Source organism: Saccostrea cucullata, unplaced genomic scaffold (genome assembly GCF_032062105.1).
Source record: "Saccostrea cucullata isolate Sc308-1 unplaced genomic scaffold, CSIRO_AGI_Scuc_v1 ctg25, whole genome shotgun sequence".
Classification (NCBI taxonomy): domain Eukaryota; kingdom Metazoa; phylum Mollusca; class Bivalvia; order Ostreida; family Ostreidae; genus Saccostrea; species Saccostrea cuccullata.
In genome coordinates, this window is record NW_026937967.1 from 197,693 (window position 1) to 221,547 (window position 23,855).

At 31.8% G+C, this 23,855-nt stretch overlaps 2 protein-coding genes across 4 annotated transcripts; one reads left to right on the forward strand and one right to left on the reverse strand.

Annotated features, from left to right (window-relative positions):
* Positions 1 to 5,112: 5,112 nt before the first annotated feature.
* On the forward strand, positions 5,113 to 10,531 carry LOC134249165 (uncharacterized). The gene is made up of 4 exons (XM_062731540.1): positions 5,113 to 5,143; positions 8,181 to 8,350; positions 8,582 to 8,978; positions 9,092 to 10,531. The coding sequence occupies exons 1-4, from the start codon at positions 5,113 to 5,115 to the stop codon at positions 10,189 to 10,191; spliced, it is 1,698 nt and encodes a 565-aa protein (XP_062587524.1). The 3' UTR covers positions 10,192 to 10,531.
* A 184-nt stretch (positions 10,532 to 10,715) lies between these two features.
* LOC134249150 (uncharacterized) lies at positions 10,716 to 21,679 on the reverse strand. 3 transcript variants are annotated; one of them, XM_062731503.1, is made up of 8 exons: positions 21,578 to 21,679; positions 20,446 to 20,715; positions 20,015 to 20,154; positions 19,729 to 19,833; positions 16,168 to 16,275; positions 14,209 to 14,341; positions 13,825 to 13,900; positions 10,716 to 11,774 (listed from the first exon to the last, which is right to left on the reverse strand). In XM_062731503.1, the coding sequence occupies exons 2-8, from the start codon at positions 20,706 to 20,708 to the stop codon at positions 10,950 to 10,952; spliced, it is 1,650 nt and encodes a 549-aa protein (XP_062587487.1). In that variant the 5' UTR covers positions 20,709 to 20,715; positions 21,578 to 21,679; the 3' UTR covers positions 10,716 to 10,949. The 3 variants fall into 3 exon arrangements, with proteins under 3 accessions (XP_062587487.1, XP_062587490.1, XP_062587489.1); XM_062731506.1 differs by lacking the exon at positions 21,578 to 21,679 and adding an exon at positions 20,924 to 21,150; XM_062731505.1 differs by lacking the exon at positions 21,578 to 21,679 and adding an exon at positions 20,853 to 20,934.
* Between the last annotated feature and the right edge of the window lie 2,176 nt (positions 21,680 to 23,855).

Below are 23,855 nucleotides of genomic sequence, written 5' to 3' on the forward strand. Positions count from 1 at the left end.
TTAGAATGTTTTGTCTCTTCATATATAAAAATTGTCTGTCTGGTTTATGTTCTTTATTTGAATATATTCATTTTTTAAATTTATATTATAATTTCTAATACATCACGCAGTTTAAATTAAAGGGATGAGGTTTATTTTTTAGCAATTATGTAAATCCGTGGTCTAAATTTATCTACGAATGGTACATCGTGTCCTATAGCAACAACATTTCAAGTTTAATTTTCATGCCTGTTTTGACAATCCAAAAAGATTAAAGTTATTCACATCATTTTTTTCTCTCGGTATCTTGTGTAATACAAACCGTCTTGTATTGGACTTGGAAATTTATCATTGGGCTCTCCTTAATGCATATCTTATCCAGAACTGTAAAAAATGATTAAATATTTTTTTTTAAGAAACAACGTATAAAACAAATGATTGAAATACATGTAGATATATTGCTTAGTCTGGCACAATTTCATGCAAAATGTTTTTTTGTACACGGTACATATTAAGAATACAACACTATTTGGCATTACATTGTTCTATCAACTCAAAACCAGTCTATTCAAATTCAAAATTCTTCCACAGTAGTAGTTTATTTACTGGTTGAAAGAAGTACAAAATCCATGTAACCAAAGATCTTATAATATTTTCTTGCATTAAGAACCACCGAGATGGTTAGCCTTCACCTGTGCTCTATTTTCTGTGATGTTAATATCTGATTTTGTTTTGGAGGTCCGTGTTTGCTCTGCTCCTATGTTGTATTGTTTTATGGACTTTGAAATTGAATACTGTTTGTTATCTTCTTATCCTTCATATGTTGGTAAGGAGATTCCTTAACAAACAATTCAAAATTCTCCTTTGTTTCTTTTTTTTTGTAGAAAGTGGTAATTAGTACTAATTAGTACAAATTTAGACACTTAAAATCATTTTCAAAGTTTAATCAAGACACAGTTATATTCTAACTTACAAAACATTATGCAGTTAGATTTTTTAACGTCCATTAACTTGAACTAAAATCAGGCCTTGAAAAGTGATCAATTTCTCTTTTTATGTAAATGAAATTAAGGTATAACCAAGAACAAGACAAAAACATTGTCCCATTTAGATCAGCAGCAGCTGTAAGATGAGATGTGTAGAAGGAGTGAGCATCCCCTGTCGACAAGACATATCCTCATAAGTCTTCTGTGTTGATCTGGTAAAACAAGTACTAATCCATAGTCCAAATTAGTGTATAAAACAATAGCTTAACAATTGAAATGTACATGTACAGCGTTACATGACAGTCCAAGGTCGTGTTTTTTTTTAAGTGAATATTTACATTTAACAAATTAATTAAAAGTTTTGAATTTCTTTTAATAGTAGAATTTTCTTGTTGCATTAACAGTTTATTTTGATTTATCTATCCAAAAGTAACGTTTGGGCCTGAAAATCGTATGTGAGTGCTTTCAGGACAATATACCAAACATTTATTTCTACGTACAAGAAGAGAGTGCATTTAACCTTATATTCAATTCATCTCATTGGCTTTATTTCATCCTTCGTATTAATTAATATATGATCCACGATTGATCAAAGTTACAATTCAGGCGCAATGACTAGTGATTTATGTAAATGTGTCAGGGACCGAGATTACGGTGACAGAATAATCAAATGGCCTCTTAAGCAGGCATTCGATGTCCCGAGGACGGGTCAAACTCTTAAAAATCTCAGAGGATGACCATGGTGTCCGAGTGAGAAAGACATTAATATTCAACTAAATTTCTGACCTGGTTTTCTTTCAAACAGAAGTAGGTTGAGGCCAAAATGTCAAGTACGGTGCATGGCATTGAGCTAACTTTTCACCTGGTCTTTTCTGTGGTTTGTCTTGCTTTTTATTACTTAATTTTGGTTGTTTTACACGTAGTCAACTCTACATTTTTACTCTGTAGGACATGGTTGATTATTATTTACAGTTAATATGTAGATGATTACATAGATCCGGGAAAAATGTCAAAATGAATCTTTTTAAAAACGTATAGAATAATACATTTTTCAACGTGCTGTGTAAAACGGTCATCCCCGAATTATTTCTGCAGTATATATATGCATGTAAAAGACTAAGGGTAGTAAAATATATTTTTGATATACAATGCGATAGAAATTAGAATTTTGTACAGCAATTTGTACAGATTATATAGAAAAATTATTTTATCAAAAAATTTGCATTTTAACACATCTTATTATCACGCACACTTTCCAAAATACACCTTTACATGTATATCGAAATGCAAAAACATAAAGAAAAAACCCTTTGAGTCCCAAATATTTCTTTCTGTGTAACATATGGAAATAATAATGGACATTATTCAAACTCCAAAAACCATTGAAACTATAAAAATCGAAAACACGTGTGCAGCAAACGCGGACTTAAAAAAAACATCAGAGGCGGGATCGGGTGCAATGAAAGGGTAAGCATCCAGTGTCGACCAGAAAGATCCGCCGTATGCCCCTTGCCACGATCGGGTAGTCGTTAATCGATAGAAATCTTAATGCATAAATAATGGCTAAATACAATCAGTGTGAAAAACGTCAGTCAGCATCTGATCTAATGATAAATTGTGTTTGCTGACAATTTATTTTTATTGTTTTTGATCATATAAAAGTATTTTTACAGAAATGTCTTTCTAATCTTCAATTGTATTATGATAGGATGACTCTAAAGGAAAGCTTCATGAAAAAATATGTGTTATATCGAAAATAAGGTACAGACTGTTTTGAACTTTTCTGTATTATTTTTCTTTCTTTTAAGTATTTCAGGTCCTTAAGTTCAGTTACCAAATAACAATTTTGCCTTTTGATATTTTTACTAAGATCTAAATTTCAGTTTCCTTTAGCGAAACAATGAAAAATAAATCAATGAAAAAAAATTCAATTTCTAAATCCCATTTGAAAGATAAATCAAGGTAAAATAGGGTTTGGGCATTCAATTACAAAGACGAATCATGAAAGAGTGTGTATTCAATTGTCCAGAACACGAACGATCGTTGTTTTCCGCCTTGTAAATTACAATTTGTAATCAACAAGTGCAAAACGCACGTTTTGTTCTTTTTTCCTCGACCATATCCGTAAGAAAATAAATTGCACTTAATTTTTCTCTCTCTTGTCACTATGCGCAGAATATAATCGGTTGTTTCAGAACTTGAAATAAGAGAAATATATCGTTGTTGTAAAATTTGGTATATATAACAATTTATATACATTAATTTGTTTAAATCTTATTTTCTGAAATGAAAAAAACTGACAAGAACGGAAAAGATAATAGTCAGAATTTATTATAATTACTAGGATTGAAAAGGTTATCGTAATATATCATGCTCTGTCTATGGTTGATGTATGGATGTAGTAACGTAAAACAAAATTTGGAGGCTTAGATACAGTTTGTTCCTGAGTACAACAGGTTTCATGTTCACAGTGCTACTATTTCTTTGAATGATGAGACTTTATCATACGAGTTGAACATAATGCAATATAAAGATACATTAATCATGCTCACAAAACCATTAAAACAATACAGGTCAGAAGCAGAGCAAACAAGATGGGATTAAGTGCCAGTCAGGAGTAAGCATACTCTGCCGGCTGAAAAAAAAAGAAAAATCCGTAGACAATTTAGTGTGATTAAGTTGCCTAACAATTTGTATGAAAAACGTCAGACAACATTCAATATAATGCTACATGTAGCTTGTTTTTGCTAAGAATGACATAAGATCGACCATACCATAGAATTTGCAAAATGTTTACTTTTAATGAGACTGTTGATATCCTTGTTTCATCAATTTAGTGTTGATATCCTTGTTTCATCAATTTAGTGTTGATATCCTTGTTTCATCAATTTAGTGTTGATATCCTTGTTTCATCAATTTACTGTTGATATCCTTGTTTCATTAATTTACTGTTGATATCCTTGTTTCATCAATTTACTCTTGATATCCTTGTTTCATCAATTTTTTGTTGATATCCTTGTTTCATCAATTTTTTGTTGATATCCTTGTTTCATCAATTTTTTGTTGATATCCTTGTTTCATCAATTTACTGTTGATATCCTTGTTTCATCAATTTTTTGTTGATATCCTTGTTTCATCAATTCATTTGTCAGCGGTTTGTCTTGTTTCAAAAAATGTACATAGAGCATTCTCTTGCGTGTCGAACACCTAGGATACATAAACTTCTTATAAAGGTGATAATCTGAAAATATTATAATTTGTAAAATTATAATAGGGCAATTTCTATTTGTCCATTTCTACTTGTTTCTTAGTTTCAAGGGGGTCTTATCGATTGTCCACAATTCATCATTGGAAATAAAATTATGATATATAATTCATTATTCAAGCATTTTCTTAAGCACCCAAATACCATAACATTGGAGATACTGACAAAAATTTTCTCTCCAGAGTTCTTATATCTCAAAGTTAATCACAACATTTGCGAAAAAAAAAATTATCGTGTACTTGAATAAACCTTGACCAAAAATCTAGGTTAAAAAAAATTGATTTAATATTATTTTAGAAAAAACATACTTTACGTTCTTGTTATTCAAGTTGCTTTGAGTAATCCAAAAATACAAAATATGAAAGTGAATTGAAACCCAACATAACATGTCCTGTACAATACAAAAACATAACAGAGAAGAAAGTGTAAGTATAATGAATAATAAACTCCTAACATAGATTAATAAATAATTTCTAACCCAGATTCTTACACTCCAGTGCAACCCCATGGGCCGTCAGTCTATACGACAAGTGCAAGTCAATAAAATATTTGAACCTCGTTACATGTCGTAATCTAGTAATTAGTAAACAGATAATTAATAATTTCGTCGCCTAATTAAATTCTATGCCCTTGTTAACTGAAGGTAATATTTCATTAGGAGCAATATTGGGGCAATCATGTGAAAACGTCAAATCCTGATTGACAGAATAGGTAATAATTCCTTTAGAAACTTCTCCCCAAGAAGCACGTATTGGTTTGTGGGTTTTTACTAAGCTGTACTTATCTCCTCTCGCGTCTCCTGTGTGAACTCTGACCCCAGGTTGAATATGAATACGTTGACAAAGGTATGTAACGACTTGAAAAGATATATTTCTCTAGATAATGTTTGCATTTCGATTGAGAGCGCCGACAGGTAAGGACTATTTTTTTTTTTTTTATAAATAATATTTTATATTTTAAAAATTTTGTAAATAAAAAAAAATTCAGATGATTGTTAAAGTTTGAATTTAGAACACGTTATTCTCTCAAAATAATGTTAATGGTACATGCAAAAAAAAATGTATAGTATGGAGTCTAGCTCAGGGAAGAGAAGACTAAACAATTTATTTTATAATGATTGTGTACATTTTTTTATTTCAATATTTCTAACACATGTACAAAATTTTGAATTGGTACACAAAATTTTTATAGACTTTTTGAAAACGGTCTGATTCATAATCAAATAAATAGAAGAGAATCTCCCTTTTCAAAAATATTCATTCAATCTAAAACTTTACAAAAAAATATATTGCAAGTTTTATAAATTGTATACATTTTAATTAAAGTTGCATTCAACGAGTGCTTCTTTACTTTTTTGAAAAAAATGTTTTTGTATGTAAAACTTAAATAAAACATTAACATTTACATGCCCATAAACTCCGAAACTGTCATTCCAGAACATACTCAAGAAAAGTAGTTTTTTTTTTTTTTTTTTTTTTTTTTTTTTTTTTTTTGAGGTCGATTATTCCTGCAGCTGAAATTTATTTGAATCACTAGAATCACTAAAAATATTTCAACAAATTTCTTTCATATATATGTACATGTATATGAATGCATCTAGCTGTTCAGCATCATCATTACATGCGAATAAGGGGACTAATATCTTCGCTTTATAAAAAGAATCGTCTTTGTCACTTTTGGTTAACGAAATCTTTTATCATCTGTATATTAATAAATTTTAAGCAACATTTTTATTTTATGAAACAAAACCACCTTTTTAAAAAAGGCATATTATATAACATTTCATAAAATTTTTACTTTTTTCTCAAAAGATACAGCGCTTGTCAAGAAATGATTAAAACCTTCTCTAAACATGCAGCTGACAGCTAGAATGAAAAATGAGAAATTAAGAAGAGGGTGACTATTTGCACATTTTGGTCATAAATCAAAGCTTTAAACCGCAAGCCGTGTTGGTTTCCGCTTTGCTACACGACATTCGTTCGAAGAGGGGAGACATAAAACGTGAAACTTCATAAATCTTAAAAGAGTTAATCTACAAATTATTCCAGCCACACAGTAACAATCATAAGAGAAAGCATTCTTGAGGACCCTCTTTTGAATTTTATGTTTGCAGTAATCTTTTTTAATAACCGTGAGCTATATACATGATATAGGAAATGAATTACTATATCACTAAAAATTTGAGATAATGATGACATTTGATGGCAAAAATATTATTCATTTTGAGGTTACAATTGAAAGACATGAACATTGACTTCTTATATGTTAAAATACCACATCACAACTTAATCTGCCAGTTTTATTTCAATTAACAAAGATAGAATAATAATTACATTAATAAACACCATAATGATTTGAGATCATTTCCATTGGTAGTAACTTTAATAATTATTTATACAAACTGAGGTTTTCATTAATAAATATTTTGTTATAAACATTTCTTTTAATTCTGTATATAACATTTTTAATTGGGAATTAGTTAGTATCACGATGGCTTTTTTATAGATTGAAGTTCTGGTCAATAACCTTTAAATAAGGGGCAATGACATGACATCAAACGGCCTCAAAAAATGTTCTAAATTGTTCCAAATCAAGCATGAATGCTCAGAATCACTGAACATTTGTTCAATAAGTTCCAAACTGAAAACTTCGGCCAAGACATCCATGTTCTATAGAAAGTTCTTGAAATTCATTGTCTAAAAACTATTTTCTCTGGCTGCGGTGGTATTTTCTTTTTGAAATGAAAATTTTATTTAAGTAGATTTGCACCTGCAATTTGTTGAGATAAAACACTAAAACCACATGTCTTGGATATTGTTATGAAATGGTAATTTTTGTCCATTTGACAAATATATTCAGACATGTCAAACGTTTAATTAATAAGTTATTGAAATCTGTTCTAATGCCCGAAGCACTTAATTAAAAGGATGACTTTTAATTTTTTTTTTCTTCATAAATTCTCTAAATAAGTTATTGAAAAATGTTCTGATGCCGAGAGAACAAAATTCAAATTGGTGACATCCAGAACCGTTTACTGGAAGTTTTGAAAGTGTGAAGGAATTTTAATATTAAATTTACAAAATTTTATTCCATCAAAACTGTTTTGATGTCACACATCAACTGTCAAAACAACAAAGAACATGAGTTTTGTTAGGACAAATTTTACATTTAAAAAATAATTTGGCGCCGTATCTTACCACATGTATATTCATGAAGCCGTCTAGAATGAAATGCATAGAAAAAGATGTACCATTAAAGAGTCTTATATAAAAACTAATGATGCCATATTTTCATTTTGTCTTTCTTTTTTCTTGAAATCAACTCAGTATTTATCACTGAATGATTTGTATTTTAATCAAGCAAGATAATTCGATTAAAGAAAAAATAACAACTGTTACAGATACATCATTTTAAAAAAAAACAGTTTCTTTAAACATTAAGTATAATATATCAATATCAAAGTTAAATGTTAGTAAGTTAACCCACAAAACTAAGCAAAGAATTAGATATACAATGTCTACGTTAATAGCTATAATAAATACTGAAATTTTCTATGATCATTCACTTTCAATAACAAAAAACCCACAGTCGATTAAGAAAATCATGTTGTGGCCTCTGAATGTCATAGATCATGTTAACTTAGAACTTTGATTATTTTAATTATTTTATGGTAAACCGTGGTGTCAAGATTGATAAGTCGCTTCTATGCTTTTTCAATTATTCAAAAGATAATAAAAATCGTGTTTTATTTAATTACTACACACTTTAATTAATATCACCTTTTGAAAAAGTCGTGAAATGTGCAAACATTAAAAAGATAAAATCTTACATCGGACAATACCCTCCAACAGTAAGAAAAAAAGTCCCCAAACCATGAACAGTGCATTCAGATGTGGTTAGTTTCTGTTGTGTTTCATATTTATTAATGATACACTTTATTCTCTTTGTAGAAATGTACTCCTCACTCCTCGTTATTGGATTGACTTTGGCGTCACTGTTGGGACGGAGTAGCCAACATGGATTGCTTCTGTCCCCTCCTCAAAGGGGGTCACTCTGGCGATACGGATACGACACTCCCCCGAACTATGACGACAATGGACTTTTCTGTGGCGGAATAGAGGTAAACTTCAAAATACTTTTCATAACTTCCCTGTCATTCCGAATAAAGCATGAATAATTCAAAGTGACAGATTGGCAGGGACTGGTCACTTCGCCATGGCACCTGATCCAATATCTTTAGGGGGTCCATGTTATCTCTGCTCCTAATTTGTATTGTTTGAATGGATATGTGAGTTTGAATACTGTTCATTATCTCAATATTTCATTTAATGACGTTTTTCATTTTTTGCAGGAATACATTAAAACTGGTGGAAAATGTGGTGTTTGTGGAGACGCTTATAAAGGTCCTCGTGAACACGAAGCAGGTGGAAAATATGCCAAAGGAATCATTGTCGAGCAACTTCCCGCCGGATCCACCGAAATGAAAACGACAATTCAGATCACAAGTTATCATATGGGGTATTTCGAGTTCAGGATCTGTCCCCACAATGATATCCGCAGACCAGTGTCTCAGCAGTGTCTGGACGAACATCTCATGATCATCAAGGAAGGCACCCCTGAAAGTGAATACACTCGCTACTACCCAGACAATCCCATCGAGACTGGAAAAGACAAGTACCATCTGACGTTGCTCCTTCCAAGAGGGATACGGTGTGAGCAATGCGTATTACAATGGACTTACAACACAGGTAAAAAATGAGTTTAACTGAGATACACAAGTAATAGTCCTTCCTTTTTTCTTTTTTTTTCAAATAAAAACAACTTTGAATCTTATTCTGAAAGTCTATTTTGTCTTTTTTAGGAAACAGTTGGGGCACAGATAAAAATGGAACAAGCTGCTTAGGCTGCGGCCTTCAAGAAGTCTTTAAAAACTGTGCTGATATAAGCATTGGAGGAACACAGACAGTTGAATCTGCACAGATGGCACTTATTAAAACAAAGACAAAAACAACCAAAAAGACATCTAAAACTGAAACTAAGTCGGGCTTATTCCACCATATCAAGAAAGCTATTGAAAATAGTGTGGCCGCCAAAATTAATCAAAACCATGTCCAGAAGACCACAAAGAAAGCCATGCCTTCTCCTACTCCAGTATTTTCGACTAAAACACCCTCAGCAACGACGACATTTTCGGCAAAATCTGTTTTGGAAAACAGAAACCCCTTCATGCCTGGTACTGGCCCGTCTTTCCTCTCTCAATTTCAGAGCAAACTAGGAAAACAATTCAGTTGGTTGAAGCAGATTCCTTTCCATCACGGCTCTCTTCTTTCCCCCAAAACGCCTAATCCTCGATTCACCTTAGCCAGCAAAATCAAGTTCCTACCTGACACTACAGCTCAGGAACAACCCACAACTGCCCTGGCTTTCAACCCATCACCAAAGATAGGATTGCACTCATTTTACACTACAAAGAAAGGACCTGTTCCAAGAATTTACGAGGTCAAATATAATCTTCTTCCGAAGTCATCTTTCAACTTGTATACCAATCCTTCAATGTCTTTGTTTGAATCCACTGGTAATGTACAAAAGGTCTCCTTGTCCGAAGTGGCACCCACAGTAGCATATATCGAACCAAAAACAACACAAGGACCTTCACTAAAAACGACCAAGTCAGCAAACCCTACCACGACCAATCCTATGGACGTTTCACAATGGGGGAAAGAGGACGTGAGCAAATTACCTAAAAAGTATCAAAGGTACTATCAGAAGTACAAGGAAGCCAAATCAATGTTAGATCTATTTAAAAGGAAACCCCAAGAAGTTCTGAAAATGTCCAAATATAGAAAATATCAGAAACGAAGAAATGGACACAGGAGATTGCTAAAAAATCTGAACAGAGATGTCGAGAAATACACAACTCGACTGAAGAGAGTCGGAAAGCGTCTATTTTCTACATCATAGTGACAATGTTTTGCCACAGAAACTATCATTTCACAGAAATCCGTTCATATTTATTAAATATTTGTTATTGTTTTTTGTTGTTTACTTAGAAAACCAGACTGAAATACAATGCTAAAAAGATGTATTCATCTGTAAATTGTTACCTCAGGAATGTGCGAGGATATTCTACAGAATGACGCTTCAGACTCGTTCAAACTTGTTGTTGCAAGCTCTGCAGAAACACTATAATGAATGAATTTTATGTATTATATGTGCCAAAGCAACGAAATATTGTTGTGCATGTTCTTACCTATCAGTATTCATAAAAACACTTGCCCATGCCAGTATTGCCTTTATTAGTCTATCCGGTAAACAGAGCTTCACAAGACATTTTTGACTGAGCTTGTAACTCATATCTTTGTGTTTAATATTATATCAAATGTTATGTCAATTTTTGATATGATAAAAGAAATTGTCTCAGTCATTATGTTGGTCATATGTTTGTTTTATCTAAACAGTTTTGTTTAATATTTAAACAAATGCAATATAATTGTGATACTGTTTATTCTGTAAAAAGAATACAAATAATGCAAAATACAAAATAAAACAATATCAAATGGCTTTTTTCTTTTCATATTTATGATCCAGCAGGAATGAGGGGAAAAACAATGAATACTGTCATCCTTATATACACAATGGAAATGTAATTAAGTGACCCTTTTTTCAATGTCATGTACACATGCATGAAAAGGAACTATGCCCTACAGCACAAGTAATTTTTATACTTCCATTACATCCATGAGATCAACGAATATTGCATAGGACAATCTCACTATTTCGATGTGGATATCTTTCCTTCCCAAAGCAGACAACAGGTTACAAATTCGAAGTTTTGCCTGCAAAGCATTTTCGTGTGCTTGGTTTAAATGTCCCAGAGCTTCGTCTAGAAGATTGGTTGAACACGTTAGTCTAAACCACTGAAAGTGCTTCAATTTGGCAAGAGCTTTGCATATTTGTAGAATGCTTTCCTCTGTTAGCACGTTTCCAGCAATGTCTAAGTACTGAAGTTTCTCCAAATTCTGAGGAAGTTTTTCACAGAAATTTGGAATGGAGGCATCCTGAAAGTGATTCTGTGCCAAGTTGAGCAGCTTAACATTCTTGAAACAAAACACAACCTTGAACAAGTTTATGGATGAAATTCTGTCATTGTCATAAATCGAAAATTGACAAATTTTGCTCAGGTTCAATTCCTGCAATGAAAGTGCATGTTTTGAATTGCCCAAGCACTCCAAGTCATGATCGTTCAAGTCACAGTTCCGAAGACTTAGAAATTCTAAGGGAAGCCTTAATGAGTCCAAAATTTCTCCCAAACATCCCAACAAGTAATTGAAACTCAGATCTAACCGGACTAGATTCTCAAAGCACGACAAAGTCCTGACCATAATGGCCCTTCCTATGGTCCTACTCCTTGTTTTGCCTTCTTGTAAGTATATGTTACAGTCCTGGAGGTCAAGTGAACGTAGTTTTGTGAACTTCTTCAGATTTGGTGAAACCATGAAGAATATACCTTCTTCCAGCTGTCTGAGTGAAAGACCTTCAAGTGTCTGGAATTAAACAAGAAAATAAGAAACTGGTTCACAAACACTTTATTTAGCCACAATCTATCAAATGTTTTCTTTTAGTTTTTCAATTATAAAAGTCTACATCACGAAAATTGGAGTTTTTGAAAACAAGCAGTATCATACATGTGTAAGTTAAAACCACCTACTTAAATGAAATGAAATGAATTACATAAACATTAATGAGAAAATTGTTTCATTAACAGACTTGCAAAGTTTGGTCATTTTTGAAAAGTTCAACCTAAAAAAGACTGAACTTTAAAATATGAATAACATTTCAAATTTTCTAGAAACCTCCAAACTACTTAAAAATCCACCTTCACAGGTAGTCTATTTTTGGATGTGTCTAAATTAGGGATGTCAACGAGTACCCAGTTAACCGGGTACTCGATCGAACGTCCGAGTATCGAACACTAAAATTGGTACTCAGTTACTTGGATGTATATTTTTGAATATTTCTAAGCTAATTCATTAATGCATTAAAACATCGGTTTTAAACAGCAAATGTTCACTGCACTTGTACATACGGTAATTAGGGTTTCCCACACCTCTTAATGACCGTTATCGCCTGTGCCAGTGTTTATACAGTAATTATCGTGACCAAGCACCTGCTACCTGGCTTTTCTCACCTTCGGTAGTCTTCTACCCTTATTTTTGCTTTGCTTTAAATATTTGTTTTCACTGAACATCATTTAAGGTCAATTATAATTAAATAATTTAGATAAATTTGTCATTTCTCCACTAGGCCGTAAACTCTCGGGAAAAGAGACAGATGATAATACACGTGCGATCGTTGATATGGTTGCGTTTGATTACATGCCAATGCAAATGGTTGAAGGCAAAGGCTTAAAAAAAAACTGATGTCCATCGTTACACCAAACTACAACATACCGTCCCGTAATACTATAAAGTCTAGGATCGAAAAAGTGTAAGAAGATCGAAAATCCCCTGTTTGAACTTGATCAAGTTGATACTGTAGCTCTGACGATTGAAACTTGGACGTCAAACGCAACTAAGAGTTACATTACAATTACGATGCAGATTATTTTTCTAAACAAAAACACTGTGAACCATTTGTGATTTGATTTTGTGTGTTTATCTGATGAATAAATTGAACTTTTAAAAAATGTTATATTTAAAAATTTCGTTGTGCAAGAAGTGTTGATAATTGTTACAACAGAAACACATTTACGGGAAACCTCCCATCAGAGCAAGAAGTTTAATTTCTACCATAGTTTACAATATGTTTTACAGTTATCAATTTACTTTTTCATATTTACACTTTTACCGAGTACCCGAGTAATCGATCGGAAAAACGTCCGAGTAACCGAGTATTAAAAATTGACCGATTTGACATCCCTAGTCTAAATATGTAACTACTTTATGATAAATGATTGAATTTGGACTCATATTTTATCTGAAAAATATAAAGGCTTAAACTGTAGAAAGTCCTCATTTCTGCTTTATTTCCTCTGCCCTTAGCAAGATTAAGAACCCTCTCTACACTGCACACTAAAGAGTTCTGATTCTAAGGTATTTTTCTGCAGTTAGAGTGATCTGCCCTTATATCTAACTTCTAAAAAATAGAAATTTACAATATATTACGCGATTTGTAATTAATCCAAATATTCTTAACATTTTAAAAGACCAAGATAAATTAACTGAACGTGTTATTTACATGTATTTTCTCTACTGAATTAATTAACAGTGATTTCTATTCACTGATACTGTGTTGTCCTTGAACATTTTTCCTGGGGAGGTAAATGCCATGCACCATATAATGAAAATTAAATAAATAAGCACAATATTAACTCCTTTGTACAATATATTTTTCTCAACCTCCAAAAAAAAATTTGCACTTGTGTAGAGAGGGTCCTTAAAACGAAATGTATATAAACCTCCTTAAAATATATCGCAAACATTTTTATTTAATATTACAACATGCATATATTAAATTCAAACAAATCTTTCAAATTACTGTTATAAATACTACATGGGTATTATCAAAATTCTGATAATAGAATCTGAGACTTACATCTGTGTCATGGCCCTTCAGAACAATGAATGGGGCGAGTGAGTCCATCACCTCATCACCTACTGTAAGGTCGGACCTGGAATAAGATAAAGTCATATACTACAAAGATTACAAACTGAGGTATCAAGACAATCTAATACTGAAAATAACTCAGCCGATATATATTTTAAAAAATTATTATAAATATTAGTATCAGAATTAGTCAGTTATTGAAACACTCTTATTCTGAAAAATAACACAACCAATATATATATTTTTTAAAATTTTGATCGTTTCTTTTGTGATGCAAGTCCCTATCTCCTATGGTTCAAAAGTTATGGCAAAAAGTGGAAAAAGCTATTTTTAGTATAAATGTAAACAAAGAGAGTTAACTCTGCAACTAACTTGATGAAGATGTTGGAGACTGTAATGACGACAGGAGTTACGGATCTTAGACAGTTACAGATTAAGTAGTCCATGAAAAAAGTGTTGCTGGCTGTGAACTGTATGTTGTCTATTTTCACAACCATCTTCTCTCCTGCAAAGTTTGAGATGGAAATGTAAGAAAATTCTGCCACAAAAGCTGATTGATTATAACTAATAATTTTTCAAACACATTTAAAAGCAAATTATTAAATAAATAATGGCAAAAAAGTAAGTTCTTTTAAATGAAAATCACAAGTTACTTTTTCAAAATCATATTTTTGGAACAAATACAATAGGATTCTATACCAAACAAAAGAAATTATAAATCTTCATGATAAAATCAAAAGAATGTTACAAAAGATTTTTTACCTAAATCCCTTGATATAACATGCATTAAAAAAATACTTGAATATACTGTAAATCACTTTTTATTCACGAGAACTTTATTTTCGCATAATTACGCGAGACAATGCGTTCGCGAACGATGCATGTTGTTTCGGCCTTTCTTCAGTTCGGCCCGAAGTTTGTTCGGCCTCAAGTTTTTTCGGACTCTAGCAATTTCGGCATTAGATACCTAGTCGTTTCGGCCTCAGTCGAAGAAAGCGACAAAAATGATATAGAAATGATGTGAAATAAATCTTTATTGACATTATTTTACTGTTGCTGTGTCTTTAAAATTAAATTTGATAAAGAAATCCTATTGATTGTTCAAAGCAGTAGAAACTTCAATGCATTACGGTGTATGTGTTAACGTTATATAACTTAATTATTTTACTTTTGCTGTTAGGCATGATTAAATAAACCAGAATAAATAATAATTAAAAAGAAAATGAAAAATTTATTTGACAATCAACGTTTTGGCATCTCATATTTGTTTGCAAAAAATTAATAAATAAAAAATACCTTATATATACCGGTAAACAGGTTAAATCTGGTCTGGTCATCCCGACAGCCTTCCATACCAACAGATTATTACGCCCCCTTTTATGGATATTAATTTAAGATTTAACTTTCAGTGACTTTTTGCAAAATGATTTGAACTTTCAAATAATTTTAATCATGTTAAAGTATATCTAATTTTACATGTATATTATTCACTATAATTTTAATTTGTAGACTCTGGGACAGAGTCTTACTCGGAGAGGGGAAGGATTGTCACAAAGTAAATTTTACCAAATTTATTTAAAATGTAACAGAATTTTAATTTATAAAAAAAAAAATATATTTAATGCCTTTTTTTAACACATGTAAAAATTATTTATCAGTCAATTAATGTTTAGACAGTAAAAAGGAATTTGTCACTCAATGTCGTCCTAGATTGAAATCTTACTGTCTAATGGATAACAAAGAAAGAGGTGTCTATTAAAAAAAAAACTTTAAAGATAAATCGAAAGGCTCTCTCACTCATGTTTATAACAGATACTGGTATCTGATTCAGTCTCTTTGATTTTTATTTAAGTAAAAGAAAATAAAATTTACATATGAAAATTATTGAAAACTAAATATTGAATTTAAAAAAAAATCAGAGGAATATGATGAAATATACAAACTGCATAATACATTCAAATATTTTCATGGCATCTGATATATTCAGATAGGAAAAATACACCTTAGGGAATGTATTACTAAGTGACTAACTAAGTGAGGCCGAAACGACTAGGACCGAAACAACTTCAGGCCGAAACTACTAGGCACCGAAAAGACTTAGGGCCGAACTTGAAACAGGCCGAAACGACTAGAAATCGTTCGCGAAATTTTAATTCTCGCGTATAAAAGTATTCCTTACGATTATATAGAGGAAAAACAACAATTCGTGAAAATTATGTCTAGCTAATCAAGAGTCAATGACAATCTCGTGAAAATAAGGTGTCGCGAAAATTTAGTGATCTACAGTAGTGTATCTAATAAAAAAAAATGTTGTTAAGCACAGATATCTACCTCTTGGAATATGAATAAGTAATTGTGTATCCTGGACCATTTCATGAGATAATATATCGTCTAGCATCCGAGGGAGTACCTCTTCCATGTACCGGCTGAATTCAACATCTGTCAGGAAACAAAATAGCAAATTTCAATATTTTCAGTATTAAAAAAATTTAAAGCATTCAATGTTCTAAATACTGTATGTGAACATAAATTAGCATATTGAAAATTTAGAGCAATCACCGGTATGGAGTGGTTGGCGTAGTCATGAATTAGCGCTAAACATGTAACGCTAAAAAATTTTTAAAATACTTGTAGTATACTGTAAAATCACATATTTTCGAGGGGTCAAATTTTCATGGTTTGAGGAAAATATAATGGTGTAGGGATCTGATTTCGTGGTTGAAGAATTTTTCAGTAGTAATATATGCAAAAAATTGCATTTTCGAGGTGGACATAAATTCATGAGTCTCTCCATTTCTTGAAATCCACAAAAATTAAACCCCCACGAAAATAGTGATTTCACAGTACTGCAATTGCCTATGAGTTTAAGTAAAATTTTAATTTCTTACTATAAATAATTTTTATACATCGTATTAGATTATTGCTGTTCAATTAGGCCAAAATAAAATTATGGTTTGTTTGGAATTGCCTCCCACCTCATTGAAATGCCCCCTCCTGAAAAAAATTTCATTGACCAAAAGTAGGACGATTTTTTTTTATTTAATCAATTTTTTTCCCCATTAAATTTATCACATGCACCATACAAAAACACTGAAATATAGTGTCAGATCTATGTAAACTTAGGTTTTTCTGTTGATGGTAGATACTTTTTTTAAAAGTCATAAAATGTATTTACTGTTTAGGCCATAATAAATAAATTGCTAGATTCTCATCCGAATTTTTTTAAAAATCGAGGCGGGCGGGCGGCTTTTATTTTTTATTTTTTCAGTTTTGCAGATTTTTTATTGACCTGGACAATCGGTGTAATTTTATCTAAAATACCCGAATAAAAGTCATAGTAAAGGTTCAATTATCTCTTTCTTCACATCATCACCAATCTTTTTCAACCAATGACCCTTGTTTGAAATATATACGCATGTATTACATCTTTTCAGCTGTCAAAATCATGTTGACTTTTGCGGGATTTAAAACGAAAGTAGAATGGTAGATGAATACCGATCCTGATCAGAATTAAGATGAAGAAAAACAGAAATAAAAACAAGAGGCCCATGGGCCACATCACTCACCTGAGCACTGTGGCTAGGAAAAAGTAGAAATTGGTTTATTATTGAAAAGTTTAAATCCAAAAGTAGTCCCATGACAAATCATGGCTTTGCTATTCTTGAGAATATGATTCGTAAAGAATTTTCCTATATATTTCTATGTAAAAAATTGATAGGCCATTTTGCCTCGGCCCTACCCCCGGGGTCATGATTTAAACAAATTTGAATCTACACTACCTGAAGATGCTTCAATATAAATATGATCAATTATGGCTTTGTTATTCTTCAGAAGAAGATTTTTAAAGAATTTTCCTATAATATTTCTATGTAAAAATTTGGTCGGCCATTGTGGCCCCGCCCTACCCCCGGGGGTCATGATTTGAACAAATTTGAATCTACATGTACACTAATTGAGGATGCTTCCATATAAATATGATCAATTATGGCTTTGTTATTCTTGAGAAGAAGATTTTTAAAGAATTTTCCTATATATTTGTATGTAAAAGTCTGGTCGGCCATTGTGGCCCCGCCCTACCCCCGGGGGTCATGATTTGAACAAACTTGAATCTACACTACCTGAGGATGTTTCCCCATAAGTTTCATCTTTCCTGGCACAGTGGTTCTGGAGAAGAAGATTTTTAAAACATACCACCAAATTTTCATTCATTCCCAATTATCTCCCCTTGAATTAGGGCGTGGCCCTTCATTTGAACAAACTTGAATCCCCTTCACCCAAGGATGCTTTGTGGCAAGTTTGGTTGAAATTGGCCCAGTGGTTCTTGAGAAGAAGATGAAAATGTGAAAAGTTTACGACGCCGACGACGCCGACGAAACCGACGAGGACAGACGACGGACAAATTTTGATCAGAAAAGCTCACTTGAGCCTTCGGCTCAGGTGAGCTAAAAAATCGAGGTGGGGGTATAAAATCGGGGCGGGTGGGGATGAGAATCTAGGAATACATGTATTTTTATTATGGCCTTACTGAGATTTTTATCAAAAATTTAAAATTTATCTTCAGTTTGAAAAAAAATAATTTCCCTCCCTCCCTCCTGTGCCTGAAACACTTCAGACGGCAATTCCAAACAAACATTTTTTAAGGATGGCCTTAGCGTGTCCACCTGGCTGAAAATAGAATTAGAGTAATTTATTGTGCGGTCATAGTTTAATTGTTGTGCATTCAATTAGCTATTACTAGTAATCAAAAACAATTAAATTAAGATTTTCTGATCCACAAGGATCAATAATGTGTAATTATGTTAGAGAAATATTTAAATACAGCACGTACATGTAAATTGTTCACCTTTTGAGTGTGCGGGTCGACCACACAGTTAAACAGAATCATGGTCTGAGAGAAAAGTGCCAATAACCCATTTTATATTAAAATTGATGTTCAAAAGGGAATTTGTCCAAGACAAAAATCACATTAAACACGGATATATATTTTACATACATTTATAAGCATATCACCTGTTGAAACTGATAACTACTAAATCGGGCTCAGTGTTCGGACCTGATAAAGTGGCTGATCGGAGCAGGTAAATAAAAAAAGATCTTATCGTATTCATTTATTAACAGTTATCATGAATTAGCACATCGCTGTCTGCACCAAAGCCACTAAAATATGAAGCATGCAGTTTAAGTACTCATACAGTATCTGATGTGTATTCATGAATATGTTTCATCAGTTATGATCATCTGATTATAATGCAAATCTGGGAAGGAAGGGGGGAGGTGGAATAGTTAGCTTAAGATTCAATACTTAGCAAGGTGTTATGGGAAAACATGTTTTTTGACTTTAAGTCACCTTTAATTTTCTCTTATATATCCACTTTTAATATATTATCTTAATTTAATAATTTATCTTAATTATTCCATTGAAGGTCATTTTTTTCAGCAGCAGTTTTAAAAAATCTTTGAAGTTTGTTTCAAACTCAAGGTGTGATGCACTTCTTTTTGACCATTGTTATTTAGTTTAATTTACTTTTTTAATTTGATTTCATTTGGTTTTTTTCCAGCATGTCAGTTCATAATTTTTCCATTATATTTTAATAATACACATGTAATAAATATGTATCAAATTGAATATTAAATTAAGATCACTGAGTAAATGTAGGTTTAATAACCACTCATGATTTAGATAGCCGGTTTTAATTTTCGAGAGACATAAGGTTTTCCGGGTGTCTCTAGAAGATCAAATAAATTTAAGAACAAGAGTTTGAGAAAACTGGTTAAAAATGTTCTAGTTATTGGCCTTTCTCCCCAATACAAACTTGGATATTTGCATTTTAGGTTCAATTTGTGATACATGGAGTAAAGTACTAAACTAAATGTAACATGGGCATTACATACCTGCTGCTTTGGCGATTATTTTTGCAAGCTTTTTTGGTTTCAGCTGATGTTTCTTCAGTGATAATATTGGCCACATCTGCACTATTAATTTGCTGAAAGTAGGATCTGAAAAAATAATTTTAATACAGAATTATAAGTCTACAGTATTGGACAAAATCTTCTTTGTATGCATCGTGTGCATATTTGACAGTATTTGCAAACTCTAACATGTTCAACAAGAGGCCCATGGGCCACATCGCTCACCTGAGCACTGTGGCTAAGAACAAGTCTTGAAATCTTGACTTACTTAGCTTGAAACCTCTTAAGTCCAAGACTTTAATTTTACAGGCCTTGGTTCTCTCTATAATTCCTTTGAATACCATGAGATCAAGACCCATTTCCTCTGTAAAGATGTCTTTGTTATCTGGATGTACAACATCCCCAAAACTATATAAAGAAAAAAATATTAGGTAAGTCTCAAGTGTATTAGCTGAATTGAAGAATGAAAGCATGCAAAATTCCTATTTACATTCAAGAATCATTCCTCAAGTAGAAATTTATAAGTATTAATAATAGTATTAGAAAAGTTAAATGCATTTGTCTGAAACATCCTTAACATGGAGATCTTGTAGAATACACTTTGATGATTTTTAAAAAGGTCAGAAGTGCTCAATGAAAACCAGTTTACCTTTTCCCTAAATAATAACAATCAAAAAGAGATAAAACATCTAAAATTACCATAAAACTGGCAGTGGCCAGTTGGAAATAAGTGTGATGATAGCATTAGGAGCTACTACATCAATGGCTATTTCCAACAGTAGTGGGACTAAGTGGTTTGGAATACATGATAATGCCTCTTTGATGAGATCGACATGACAAACATTGATCTTGCGACAACACAATTTCAGAAGAGATGGCACTCCAGTCTTTTTCTTGGTTTGTCGTAAATGTTTACAGAGGTCCAGATTGGCATAGTTTATCCTGTCTAAAGCTTTATACATCTTCACTCTGCAAATAAAATGAACACATTGTAAATTTTCATTTATAATCTCTATTTTCACCAAAAAAACTATAAAATTTAGATTTATGCATGATTGTGCAATCAAATATTACCAAATGATGTTGATGAAATTAAAATCAGTAACCTTTGCCACGTGAAAAAGTCAGCAAAATTTTGACTCAAATCTTTGTATCGTTATGATTCTACATCTCACACCATTCTATGGTTGTAATTATGCTGAAGAATGAACGTCTCTGTTTATGATCATAATCTGTAAGCAAAGTAGCGCAGATTTTCTACAGGACAGCAGGATGTCCCTTCTTACTGCAATAGGCTGTTTTATTTGTTGTTATTAAGCTTTGTTTTTAATGGCCCATTCTGACATTTCCTGTACCCCCTGTTGTTCTTATCTTTTGTTTGCTTCATGAGCCAATTATCAATAGATCAAGATTTCCTCATTGATGAAATTAAGATAAATATAAATATATAAAAGCTTTCCTATTTTTTTATGTCAAAACATGCAAAATTTGATTAATTTCTGTACAATATTATGTTGCTTGATTTTTCCAATGGTAAACATGGCTATTTCAGCAGATGGTTTCTTATAATGTACATGTACAAACAGCACATTCTGTTTATATTCGTATTGTAAGTAGTCTTCATTATTTCGATAACGCAGATAAACCTGGTAGCTTATTAATCAATTAAATATAATTTAAAAAGGTACTCAGTGTTAATGAATTTTATGAAGGTAAAAAAAGTAAATAAAATACAGTTCAATGTACTGCGTAATGCAGTATAGTACAAACACACAAGACGTTTTTGTACAATCAAATCTGGTGCATGACAAAGAAAAAACAATAAACTTACTTCAGTTCAGGTCTACCATTTTCTAGAAAATGTCACAGTTGATTTTTTTCTTCTTCTAAAAAACAAAAGTATACGACCATTACATTTTGTACTCTTTTGTGAATGGAGGAATATTTCGTGCATCAAAAAGTAACAGAGAGAACCGCACATGAGAATATAACATATTTTCCGAACTTTTATTTCACTCGCGACGAACATTATTATTATTATTGTCTGATAAATTTCTCTTTTGTTTTAAATCCGAAGAGAGATTTATGTTAATTTATTATTTTGATTATATCATGTTCAATTTTCAACAAATAATTAATTTTCATTCATTCCAAAAAAAAAAAAGATTCAATGAAGCAGGTCACTTCTGAGACTGTAATATAGCACTGACTATAAGAATAATGAATAACAGATCAATACTAACAAGATGAATATTACAAAATATCAGAATAATTAAAAAAAACTATATACTTAGCTTTTTCAGTTGTTTTTGATAAACACTGTGGGTACACCATATTGCAGCTGATACAATTATAAAGATTTCAAAAGAGAACAATGAGATTAGCAGGTTGAGAATAGGTTGCTGTAGAAAAAAGGGAGACATTAGTTTATATCTTCAGATGAAAGATTTGACACACAGATTGTATCCTGCCAGAGGCCCCGAGTCAACAAGTTACTGTACTTAGTACCCCCCCCCCCCTTTTGACATATTGCGGCGGTGTAGCAACCTCTAATGATAAAACGCCGCTTAATGATACAAATAGCATTAAGCGTTGCAATTGCAACGCCTAATGCCATAAATTATTGCATTAATAGCTGACAGTCGTAACCGCTTATGCTAAATCGCCGCTTAATGATAGAATTATATCATTAAGCGTCACAAATGCAGAGCAACACCGACGCCTAATGAAACAAGCAAATATCGACATAGCCGACGGCTAATGATACACGCTAGTGTATCATTAAGCGTTGCAGTTGCAACCTTTAATGCTATAAGATTTAGAAATTTCTTGCAATATCTAAGAGACACACACATCCACCTTTCCTGTACAATGAGATATCATTTGCCAAATCATTTATATATGCCCTTGTGTTATATAAATGGTAACTATTGGAGTTTTACTGTTTTCTAGGTAGTCAAGGGAACTTAAGCTCCGGATGTTTAAGAGACAAATATTCAGATAACTGAGAGAAAGAGATACAAATATATAAATAAAATGAACACCTAATCCTTTTTTTTTTTTTTTTAAACATTTTTACTGCAGAATACAGGAAAATTACAATAAATTCATTGTAATTTGATGCAACGATTTAAATAGATGATGAAATATATGTACCGGGTAATATATTTGAATATTTTTTATCAAAACTTTGTATTCTAGATGTGATACAGCCTAACACATGTCATTGTAAACGTTTCAGATATACATACCGAGAAATAAATTTACTCTATCTGTATTTTTAATCTGCTCCATTTCTTCAAATTACGAAAAATGAGGCATCAATATATTGACAACGTATGTTTAAGAATATACATGTATAACAAAAATGTACAATGTAAACATTGAATAATATGTATTGTTTTAAAGAAAAAGGTTCATTAATCCTTTATTCGTGAACAGTGTTACTTGAATACATTACTGTTGCATGATTTTTTTTTTTACATGTAGTATCATTTTCGAAAAAATATCATATCATAAATGTGGGTTTTTCATGTTATCAAATGTCATAAAGCCTGGGCCGAGGAGCTTCTTGTTGAAATATGATCATGTACCGATTGTAATTTTCTACCTCTTGATATATAAAAATAATATATTTCAACATTACTAGTTGAATACGGAGTTTTGGACTGAAATTTATCCCCCGTATAATGTTGAAAGAAACATATTGGTAAAAAAATTAAATGATATTGATGTTGTTTTCGAACTTGACGCTCTACTAAGAGGAAAATCTCAATACTCTTATCAAACAAATTGTAAAATATTTTCATATGTACAAGAATTTATTAAATCTTCTAAAAGACTAAATTAGGGACACTGTTATATTAAATATTCTATTAAATGCATAATTTTTTTTCTTCAAATATTTGTATTATTTTTAAGCTGGAACAGTATGTAAATAATATGCATACAGTTAGGGGGTTGTCATTTTTTTGAGATATAATATTGATAAATAATACTTGATTGTGAATCTTTATTTTTCATTATAATTTTATTGATTATCATGTTCATGTATTATTTCCTAATAATTTGTATCTTGACCAATTATACAAGGAGAGGGGTGTACATAG